Genomic DNA, 11,813 nt, shown 5'->3' with positions numbered 1-11,813 from the left:
TTGATGATCACACCTTAGGGTCCTGGGAAATTGTTAGCACACCTCTGAGAAGTGATTCCAGAGAGTCCTGTTGGGAGTCTACCTCATCAACCTGATAGGGAGTGCAAGGTCCAGTATTCTCTGGAGTTTACTCAGTCAGGGTTGAGGGAAGACCTTTTCAGCAGATCTTGGATGGATTCAGATGCAGCTCTTGAAAACTCCTCATTTATTGATTACCTGAAGTTACTAGCATCTGGGTTACCTCCAAAGTGTCCCAATACAATTGCTACATTTATTGAATGAATAACTGTCTTTAGTAATTCCTAAGGGTCATCTTGAACTTCTCCCTTATCTTTCTTCCACCCACATCTGATTAGCAGTTAATTCAGTTGACTCCCCATAGTAATATTTTCCAATTCTATTTTCCCTATCATAATAGCCACTGTCTTGGTCAGATATGCATTGTCTCTGAATTATTGCAACCCTTTTAACACACCTCTCCGTAAGAACTCTCTTCTCTTCCCAATCTATTCTTCACACTTCAACAAAAATTTGCTCTCTATAAATCATATTTGATGATAGTTCTATCATAATAGCTTTCACTTACTGAGTGCTTACAGTTGCAAGGTTCTATGCTTAGAACTTTATAAATAATGGTCACCAGAACTCTAAGTACTATCATTCCCATTTTAAAGATAAGGAAATTAAAGTTCAGAAAGTTTGGTATCTGATGATATACCAAAGATACCTAAAGATACTTAGTCTACAATAAGATGGAATTACTGAAAAGAATCCCTCTATTTGGGCTACATTAAAAAAGAAAATATGGTGATGAATTTAAAGTTGTTTGAGATTTTGAGTTTCCTTGGCTTCTTGTGATGTAAAAAGAATCCACCACTCTGGATTCAAACAAACTCTTCCCCTGTTTGGTAACAAGCTAGCCAGGTGGTTCTGAACAAGTTCTACCCACATGGTGTAGATAGATTCTCTCCAGGTTTGAGATGTGTACAAGAATGACTTTACTTCTTTAACCACAATTGATTACTTTTTACTCAGGACCAATCTTAAGAATTAAGTTTAAAAAGAATGAAACTAATCATAGGTATTTGAGAGGCTTAGACAGGATAATTGTAATTTGAAACTAGTCTCAGCAACTTAGTGAGACCCTGTCTCAAAAGGGCCTGGAGGATACAGATCAGTGGTAGAGTGCCTCTGGGTTCAATTTCCAGTACTGAAAAAAAAAATGAAATAAAAAAGGAGTTGTATGATGACAGCTTTCTTTGAATAAATTTTCTTACAAATATGTGAGGAAATTGGCAGTTAGTGGACCATGCTACAGCACATTAGTTGCAATACATTTTCTTTTTGATAAAAGTAAGGGTGTAATGAGCAGAATAATGTCCCCCATGACACACACATGGACTGGAATATAGGATTGTGTCACCTGGTACAAGGTGGGTAGAAAAAAATGAAAAGTAACCCAGCCTCTTCTATATCAAAGTGAGCCCAGTGATTCTTCACGAAATAAGTTTAGGCTTTTGGTTTCATAGATCTGTGCAAGCAGTGATAGTGATCTCTTTTGCTGAGTGGCTTGGCACATACCAAGCTAGGGTGTATAAACTTGGGAACAGGCCTGCCTCAATAAGGGTTAGGGTCAGGAAATTGTTTTCTTTGGGTAGCAAGCCATGGTTTATTATCCTATCTTTAACAAACTGAGTTAAAAATGGAAGCAATACCAGTTTTGATAAGTAGCAGAAGATTTTCCCCCACCTGTATAAATGTTGTGCAGAGAGCAACAAGCAACTATTAAAAGAGGCTGAGAGAATCATAACTTGGGTGCACAAAGATGGTGGTTCAAGGCAGGGGTAAACTGGAGACAGAAAACAAGGGTAGTGAGTGCATTACAGAAAGTGGAGGTATATACAGGCTTGGGTTGTGGTATTTATTTCCTTAAGCAACTTGAAGATTCAATGTTTATGATGTTGCTGTTTGTTAAATCTCTAACTTTGAGCCAAGGAGACATTTTTCTAGGACCTGGATACCTACCTACCTGAAGAAAATGAAGCATAAGCTAGATTCCCTGTTCCATAAAAATAACCCAGATCTTTGGTGCCAGAGGATTTTTAAAGCCAAGGGTTACATTGGTAAATAGTCTCAGCCCTTGAGTTCTGAATTTTAATTATTTTCTTAAAGCAGACACTTTCTAAAAGTCATTTGCCCCAGCGTTACCATCTGACCTAAATAAGTCTTTTGGGGAGTTCAGCCATTCTTTTCATCTATATGACAGACTTACTGGCTCATCTTGGAGAGATCCAGACTGGATGAATAATTGCCTTGAAAAAAAAACCAGAAGAAATGACTCATCATTCTAAAAATCCATACTGCTTGGCATTTACAGCACTCCTACTCTGTATCATAGGAGATGAAAAAAGAATTTGCTGCTTATATCCTCTGAAGAATGAGCCTTCTCCCATGTTTAGGATTGTAGATGCATTATCAATGGGACAGGCCATTTCAGACAGAAGCACCAGTCCTTTCAAGGATTTCAGGAGCAGAAAGTATGTATCACTATAGGCTTGAGGTCTATGAGCTCACAGGAATACTGAATCTGTCTTTGGATATAATGTTATAGAGCCAGCAATGGTTCTGGTGGTAGTGATATGATTCTGATCCATGTCTTTGCTTTATGTTTCTCTTTATTGGTCTGTTCTCTGTCCATTCTCAGAAGACAGAGGGATTAGCAGAATTAAAGACAAAAAAGCATATAGGTAAGATCCTGGGTTGTAATTGGGTCCACCTGTAATGCACTGCTCCAGTCAGGAAATCAGAAGGGCCTTTCCACATCTTGGTTGTGGTGGTGAAGCTCAGTTGGGAAGAGGAAAAGAGATGGCCCTCAAATGGCATTTGTGGCAGAAAATGACCAGCTGTGCAAAAAATCCTTTTCTCTTAAGCACCTGACTAGACTAAATTTCTTAGCCTCCTCTAGAGATAGGTGATGACATGTGACCGAGTTCTGGGCACAGATGCTACTTCCAGGCTGGGCCCCTTCGAGATGCTCTAGATCTCTGTTCTCTTTCCCTCTCCTTCTATTGCATCCCTTCCTGCCATCTATTGACTTAAGTCATGCTCAGAGAAGTCTTGGAAGTCACATGCTGAAATTTTAGAGCTTTCCTCAGTCTATGTCCTGGAAGGCTATGGGAAGACAGGTCCCTGGCCTCAACTCCATGTACCAACTGTACTTTTTATGATTAAGAGATAAACCACTTTATTCAACCTCAAGATGATGATATTTAAACAGCTTTAACTTAATACAGAGTTCACCAAATACTATGGTCTGAATGTTTGTCTCTTTAAAATTCATATTTTGAGACCTAATCACCAATACAATGCTATTAGGAGGCAGGGGTCTTTAGGAGGTGATTGTTCACCAAATACTGTGGTCTGAATGTTCGTCTCCCTAAAATTCATATCCTGAGACTTAATCATCCATGCAATGCTATTAGGAGGTGGGGGTCTTCAGGAAGCAAGATGAGGGCACAATCCTCATAAATGCGACTGATCTTATAAAGGAGACCCCAGAGAGCTATCTTGGCCCTTCCTCCACGTGAGAACACAGCGAGAAGATGCCATCTACCAGACAAGAGGTGGGTTATCAGACACCAGATTCATCAATGCCTTCATTTTGGACTACTCAGCCACTAGTACTAAGAAATTTACAGTTTTTAAATAAGCTCCCAGCCTGTGGTACTATTATAGCAGCCTGAATGACAACCAGAAATGCTTTGGTATGACTATTAAAGTTATTCACATTTACACAAAAAGTTTAGATCGTTCTTTCTACTTTTCCACTGTGATCACACAGTTATGAAGGCTATGGCTCCCCATCAGGAAGGAATTTCAGACAAGGCTAGGCTCAAAACCTCAGCACCTGGAAGATATGCAGAGCTCCTTTGAATAAACAGTTACAATGCCAGAAAGAAGATATGAAGTGACCTCATTTCTTTTGATTACAGAGATGTAGGAAGAAGGGTGGTAGCCCCTTAATTTTTGAAAAGATTATTCCCAACTGAAAAAGTCTATATGTAGAAAGTTTGAAAAGTGTATATTTTAAGTTTAAAAAAAAAAACCAACATAATTAGAAACGTATGATCCAGACTGTTCCCCTCTGAAATGAAGCCGATATTCAGCACTGAGGTTTTGTATGGAATTCCCAGAGACTTTTTGATATACAGTATGTTTCTCCATTTCATGCCATCAGTTAGAAGCTGGGTTCTGTTGCTCTGAATTGTAAAATTCAGACTCATTTGTTTATCCTACTTCAGAGTGCCAGCATGTTGAAGCCAGCCTAAGAACGACATCAGAAGCTCCTCGAGGCATCTGCATTCTGTTTGAAACTTATCCAGGCCACCTAGATTGGTCTATCCATCCTCATCAGTTTTGCTGGTTTCTTGGCCAATTTTAAAATTTTATTCTCAGATCCTACTTTCTGCCTAGCTCTTTTGAGTCAGTCATCTAATAGTGTACTTTCCTGGCTGTTGGCATGATCAAAAAACAAAGCTCCATTGTCGACCAATATCTAATTGTCAAAGCTAGTACATGGGGTGTGTCAGTGAGATATTTCCATATGGTCATGGCTGGACATATGGCAGTAATACTGGTTAAAATGCTCATGGTCAGGTGGTGATACCTTAGGCACATCTCAGTGTAAAGGACATGAGTCATTTGTAGAGATAGCCAAGTCTCAATTTCAGCCATTAACTCTATGTGACAGCTATAGCTAGCCTTCTACCAATGCTATTACAGAGAAGTAGTGTCCTTAATTTGTTTCCTATGTAATGCGTTTCAGCACCTTTCTATAAAAAAAGTTACTAGTGCCCTTTCCATATCTCCTTGGCATTGTTTATTTTTACTGAGGGCTTTTTATTTTATGACTGTAAGGCATACCTTGTCCAAAGTACTGAAGAGTTAATGCCTCCAGAAGGAGCCCTCAGCATCTCTTGGGGAGTTGCTGCATCCTCAAATCTCAGGTGGAATAACTCGGAGATATGCTCTACACATAGAATTACCCAAATGCAGTTGCCCATAGTGGTAACTGATTTGCTAACACACCATTAATTGGCTTTCTTTACTTCTCTGTCCTTACCTCTCCACTCTTATACTGATGTTTCCTGGGATCACCTTTGAAATAAACTACTTATATCCAAATCCTTGTCTTAGCATCTGCTTACAAAAGTACTCAAGTTAAGAAAGCTATTCTCCTCTGATTGCAAAATGGAACAAATGACTCCTAAATAGCTAGCAACAGTAGGAGCAAGCAATGAGAGGTCTATTTCACAGAACAAAGGAGCCCCTTGATAGAGATTATCCTATACTTTTGCTGGCCAATCCAGTAGCCACTAGCCACTTGTGGCCATGAAGCAATCGAAAAATGTGACTAGAACAACTGAGGAAGTAACATTTACCTTCAATTAATTTAAATAGCCACATGTGACTAGTAGCTACTGGATGAGACAGCACAGATTATGGAATACTTCCATCATTGCAAAAAGTTGTTTTGGACACTGATGTGGAGGAAGTGTAGGAAATTTTTTTTGTAAAGGACCAGATAATAAATATTTTAGACTTCATTGGCCATATGATCTTTTGCAACCACTCAACTCTCCAGCTGTAGTGTGAAGGTAGGTGTAGACAACATGTAAATGGGCAAGTATGACTGTGCCCAAAACTTATTGGATGCTGAATTTGAATTTCATATAATTTTCACATGTAACAAATAATTTTCCCAATTATTTGGAAATGTGCAACCATGTGACTCAGGATGTTCCTATATCCCTACTTTGGCCCATTTTAAACCCCACAACCACATTCTTCTCACCTGGAGAGATGAAGGGTTGTTCTTTAATTTCTTGATTCCCACTTGTTTGCCTTGCTTGCTATATCTCTCTCCAACTCCTTCTCTTGCCACAAAGATCAATACTTACACGTGGCAGAAATTCACTCAACACTTTCAAATGGTTCCCAGCATGATGAAAAGCTGGTTTTCAAAAAACAGTGTTCTTAGAACACAAGGCCATCAAAATAGCTAATTTAATCTCAAGACACCAGGAATTAAAGAAGTGTTATCTATTCAACAAACACCAGTCTTTCTTTTTGAGATCTGTTTTCGAGCCAGCTCAAAATGGGGGATGGGATGGGAATGGGAACCTGGAAGGTTTCCAGTTGAACAATTCGGCATAACAGATCTCTACTGTGACTCAACAGAGAATTGGCCACATCAAGCTAAAGGATCAAAAATGAGGCACCTGGCAGGGATCAATAAAGCAGTAGGGGAGAGTCAATTCTGGAAAAGACTGAGCTATCTGCTCAGTCAGTTCTCAAGAGCTCCCAAAAGAAATGATGGGCACTGACATTTTGTGAGCTCTTCCAGTAGAACCTGGAGACCCAGCTGGTGCCTCTGATGCTAGCTCTTGCAGCAGTCAAAGGTCTTGAGTCAGTGGAGAAGCAGGGATTTTTGCTTCCTTTAAAACAAAAAAAATGAAGCATGGTGTTTCAGCCAAAAAAAAAAAAAAAAAAAGCAAAAGGTAATATCCTCTTCAGCTGGAGTTTAAAATAGCCACTGAAAGCTCTTTGTAATCAATAATATAGATCTCATCATGGGCCCTGCATTAAAGAGGTAGGGCTATGTTAACTTTACAAGTTCCTTGTGGGAAGTTCCTCGTGAGATTCACTGTATTTTTATGTCGCTCAAACTGAATGCACAAACTGAAGAAGCAGCAGCAAAAAGTACCTGTCGTGTACTCTTTATTGTGTTGTCCTTTGATTCTAACACTGTGCTTGCTTCTTTTAGAGGTGGGGAAACAGAACCTTGGCAAGGTGGGATTTGGTCAAGTCTCTTCATGCATGGATGATAGAAGCTGCCATCCAAGTCTTATACCTGATTCCAAAGCAAGTGCATAATCTGCTTTTCTATCTCTTCCATGCTAAGTGAGAGATTCTGTTGAGGACAACAGTGTAGGATAGGCCTAACTTGGGTGCAGGTACTGATGGAATGAGCTAGAGAGCCTGGCCTGAATGATCCTCAGTTAATTTCCCCCACTCTACCACAAATGTCACAAAGAATCTGTAAACAAGATTATTTTCTTTGAAACTTTTATCAAGGCCAGATACTCAGAATGTGGCTGCCAGCCAATCAGTCTACCCTATAAACAAAACTAGACTCCCTGTTCTCAGACTGTCTCAGGTTTCTCCTTCCCCTTTCCCCAATCTTTTATAAATCCTATTTGACTTTGTCTCCATTCATCAACTCATTTCCTCACATGCAAGGAAACTGTTCATAGAAGTATTAAAATCTCTAAGTTATTATTTAATATAGTTAATCTATGTCAGGGGCAGTGGAATCGTACATATTCTAGTGAGCTAACTTCAATATCACTCTTTTCTATTCTCCCTTGACATTTCAGCTCATGGATGAGATCATTTAACCATATAACCATATCATGGCAGACCAACTTTATACCATTGAGTTATTCACTATCTTTAGTTGTCTTTTAAATTTCTAAAAGAAAAAACTATGGGCCCATTTTCTGAAGTTTCCTTTTCTCTATCTTTACAAAAATATTTCATTAACTTCTTATTGTGATATAAGAACAAGGAAAATTAGGTCATATTCATTCCACTGTTCTCCTATCCCATCCCTCCTCCCTCCCCTTTTGATCTTTATCTACTCATCTATTTTTTTAATCCCCTCTTATTTTGGATTAGTTTCCACATAGAGAAAACATTTGACGTTTGACTTTGAGACTAGCTTATTTCCCTTGGCATGATATTCTCCAGTTCCATTCATTTACTGGCAAATGCCATAATTTCATTCTTCTTTATGACCAAGTAATACTCCACTGTGTATATATGCCACATTTTCTTTATCCATCATATGTTGAAGGTCTGGATTGAATCTGACTTAAATTTCCTATGTACATATACGAATATACCACAATGAATCTCATCATCATGTATATCCACAAGACACTAGTTAAAAAATGTAAATAGCAGAAAATCAGGAAAGGGAACAGGGGAGGGGAGAAAGGGAACCACTGGGGACTGAATTAGAACAAATTGTACTCCATGCTTTTATAATTATGTCAAAATAAATCCTAATGTTATGTAAACTAAAAAGAATAAAAAAGAATAGGGATAATATACCAATTTTCAGGTGAGACACGCCTGCGTGTTTCATTTGTTCATCTTTATTCCTAAGTAAGAAAACATTGCAAAAGAGCATAATGACTCAATTTTTACTTTCAGATGCTACTTTAAGGATTACTCATCTTTTATAGAATTTTTTGTTTATAAGACATGTAAATATACCCTCTGGGTATATAAGTGTTCCCTCTCCCAGGAGGGTCACACTGGAGAGTCACTCAGGAAGCTTTATTCTATTTTTTGTGGATTTCTTTTATATTTTCTGCATTCATTTTAATGGGACAATTCCCTTGTGGTTTGAAATAGGATATGCTTATTCTTCCTAGAATTGAGGTACACGAATTTGACTTAAGTAATTCTACCTGAAAAGAAATGTACCATGATATCCAGAGATAGCCCTATAGGAACAAGATTTTGAAGCAAATCATACTACAAGCCTGTTTTTGTTTTTCAAATTTTAATACAGATGAAACCTAGATGATATCCAGGGCATTCCACCCCAAGCTCTGGAAACACCACTCTTCTTGAGAGTTATGAAAAGAAGAGTCCACATCCCTCTCTTTACCCCTCATCCCATTTTGTCCTCTCCACTAAGGCACACATAACACTGGGGTGTGGGAGGCATTGGATGTCAGGGTAAAGGAATAGAGAAGCTCATGACACAGCACAAGCATCTTAATTTATAGTATCCTATGGAAAACTCTGATGTGAATTTCCGAAGGCAGGCTTTGAGTCCACTCCTCCTAACCATGTTATGAAGATCATAGACAATTTGAAGGGAAGTAAGAGGAAAACATCATTTGGGATTACACTGGCCTGCATGTCATAGTAACTTCTTATGTGAGGTTGCTGTGCCATGGGGGTGGTGGACACAGCTTTCTTTCACTTTTCCATTCTGGCATCTTTGGACTGTGGTCATCTTCCTGAAGGTAGCAAGATGGTTGCTCTAATTTCCAGATATTAATGGCCACATTTTTCAGAGAAGCAAAAGGCAGAATTGTAGATTTTTTCTTTTCTAGTATGTCCCTTTCTATTAGGAGAGCATTTGGCTCATGAGATGCTGCACAGAAGACATCTATCTACATATAACGGGACAACCTGGTCACATGGACACTAGCTCTAAAAGGGAATATTGGGGAGTATCTCTAAAACTTTGTACTTATCAATTTAGAAAATACACAATACAGATGTTAGAAATTTTGTATTATGTGTAACATTTTGAAATATGTATAAATTATGGAATGGTTAAGTCAAGATAAAATGCATCTCCCATTATTTTTGTTGATGAGATGATTTGAAGCCCACTTTCAGCATTTTTCAAGAATGTTATTAACTATAGTCACCATGTTGTACAATAGATTCATTTATTCCTCCTAAGATTTTATATCCTTTTACACCCACCCCAGCTCCCTGGTAACTACCATTCTATTCTCTGCTTCTACAACTTTTTTGATTACCCTTATAAGTGAGATCATACAGTATTTATATTTCTGTGCCTGCCTTATTTTACATAACAATGTCTTCCTGGTTCATCCATGCTGAGAGTAACATGATTTCTTTTTAAGTTGAGTAGTATTCCACTGTGTTATATGTACTATATTTTCTTTATTCATCCACCTATTAATGAACACTTAGATTCGACATCATGGCTATTGTGTATAATGCTGCAATGATCCTCTTCAACATACTTATTTAATTTGCTTCAGGTATACATCCAGAAGTGGGATTGCTGGATCATATGGGAGTTCTAGTTTATATATTTGAAGAACTTTGGGGAAATATTTTTAATGGGATGCACTGTAGCCCTGAACAATGAGAGGCTGCTGTCACTAGAAAAGCAGGGAGAATGGATAGACAACCACCAGTATAAGGTAAATAAGAAATATATGTCCTCATAACCACAAAATTGTAGGATCAAAAGAGACCTTGGACTCATATTTTATGACTTTGTGAATACATACAGAGTGATATAAGGCATACTGTTAGAACCAAGGCTTTAGGCTCCAGAACATGTATATTTGAATCTTACTTACTATGAATGATGACCTTGAATAGATCACTTTGTTTTCTCACATTTCTCATATCTATATTAAAAGGCTACTTAAGGTGAAATGAAATCACAATTCTATATTGTCCTTCCCTCCATTCTCCTACATTGCAGATTCTAGCACAGAGACCACAGCAGGCTCACTCTCATGATTTCAAAGAGGAGAACAAAACTATTAAAAAATCAGCCCATAAACAAGGGAAGAATTAGATAAAGGAACTCACCCCTTACGTTTTCATGTAGGATGAAGTCAGTTTAGTAATGAGACCTTATGAAATAACAACAGCATCTATCCTGCAAGGTCTGGTTTCTGTGTTTTAATGCCATGAAGAAATGTTTAGCTGAACATGATAAATGGGCTGCTGACTCCCAACTGTGCTTAGATACTCTGAAGTCCAGAACTCTCCAGTGAATTTTAACAAAACTGTTTCTTTTTTTTTTTTTTTTTCACAGTCAAACCACCACGGGAGGCTTTCTTTATAGACATCTGCAAGTTCTCTCGTCCATCTTCTCAAGACATCCCAGGATGGAGGGTGGGTAAAGTAGAGGGTGAAGCTGCCCAGCACAGACTGGGACCAGACCCACAGTCTCAGAGGCCCTGTGGGCATAACGGGCAGAAGGCTCAGTCTCCCCTGTAGGAGCAGTTGTCTTTATTGTGACAGATGAGTTGCTGACCAGGTAGGAGTTAAGCAGGGGCAAGGGGTTCAACCCCACTGGACTCTGGGCTGCAGGGGCCACCCCCCAGGTGGGGGTGCCCTCAGGGATGGAGGCAGCTCCTGGACTGGCGGCCAGCCTATGGGGTACTGGAAGACAGTGGCTCTGATGGGTTCAATCCTGCTGCTGGGGGTTGAGCTCAGTCGCTTGGCTCTCTTCTCCAGTCAGTCCTCCAGGTGGCCCTCAGGAAGCTCGGTAGTGTCCATAGGCCACTCCGTGGCCTGCCTCTCCTCCTCCACCTGGATGCTCAGCTCCTGCAGGTCTCGCTCTGACTTGTGGGAAAATCTGCAGTTGGAGCCAAAGTCACACTGGCCTGTCAGCAGGAACTTCCTGCAGGGTCGCTTGTTCTGCTCATCTAGCAAGATGGCGGCTGCATCTCGGAACATGTCGTACCACACCGTCTTGGCCTTGAGGCGCTGCAGCCCATTCAGGTGCTTCTTTCGATTGTGGAGATTGTCCTGGAAGGAGCGGTCACAGTAGTCGCAGAAGTATCGCTTCCCCATGGCTGCCTACACCAGGTACTGAGGTTGCCTGTGACTTTTCTTCTGAATTCCTCGAGATTGGGGCCCCACGTTTGGGTGCCAGTTCTTGCTCACTTCCCTCCTGAAGGGAAGCGGTTCCTGGCTCCGCGGGCTGGACGGCTACGGGCTCCTCCTCCAATGCTCTCGCCTCGTGCACTGCTTGCTGGTATTCATAGTCCTTTCTTGGGCTTTAGCCCACCCTCTTAACAAAACTGTTTCTAACAAATCTTATGAGATAATCTAGTGCCTGGCTTAATGAAACAAACATTCATTAGCTTCCATGCAATTTTTGAGAATGACCTTGAATGAGCTGAGAAACACTTGCCAGGGAAACAAAAAAGTATGACATGAGC

The 11,813-nt window shown here is 39.7% G+C and overlaps 1 protein-coding gene across 1 annotated transcript; it reads right to left on the bottom strand.

Moving 5' to 3' along the window:
* Positions 1-10,899: 10,899 nt before the first annotated feature.
* Positions 10,900-11,477, bottom strand: LOC124972518 (zinc finger matrin-type protein 5-like). Its single transcript, XM_047536957.1, has one exon. It carries the CDS (start codon positions 11,440-11,442, stop codon positions 11,104-11,106), a length of 339 nt encoding a protein of 112 aa, XP_047392913.1. The 5' UTR covers positions 11,443-11,477; the 3' UTR covers positions 10,900-11,103.
* Between the last annotated feature and the right edge of the window lie 336 nt (positions 11,478-11,813).

Source organism: Sciurus carolinensis, chromosome X (genome assembly GCF_902686445.1).
Source record: "Sciurus carolinensis chromosome X, mSciCar1.2, whole genome shotgun sequence".
NCBI classification, from domain to species: Eukaryota; Metazoa; Chordata; class Mammalia; order Rodentia; family Sciuridae; genus Sciurus; species Sciurus carolinensis.
This window is presented reverse-complemented; position numbering and strand designations above follow the sequence as displayed.

Excerpts from the sequence above, each read along its gene's own strand:
- LOC124972518 (XM_047536957.1), bottom strand. The coding sequence starts at position 11,442 with ATGGGGAAGCGATACTTCTGCGACTACTGTGACCGCTCCTTCCAGGAC.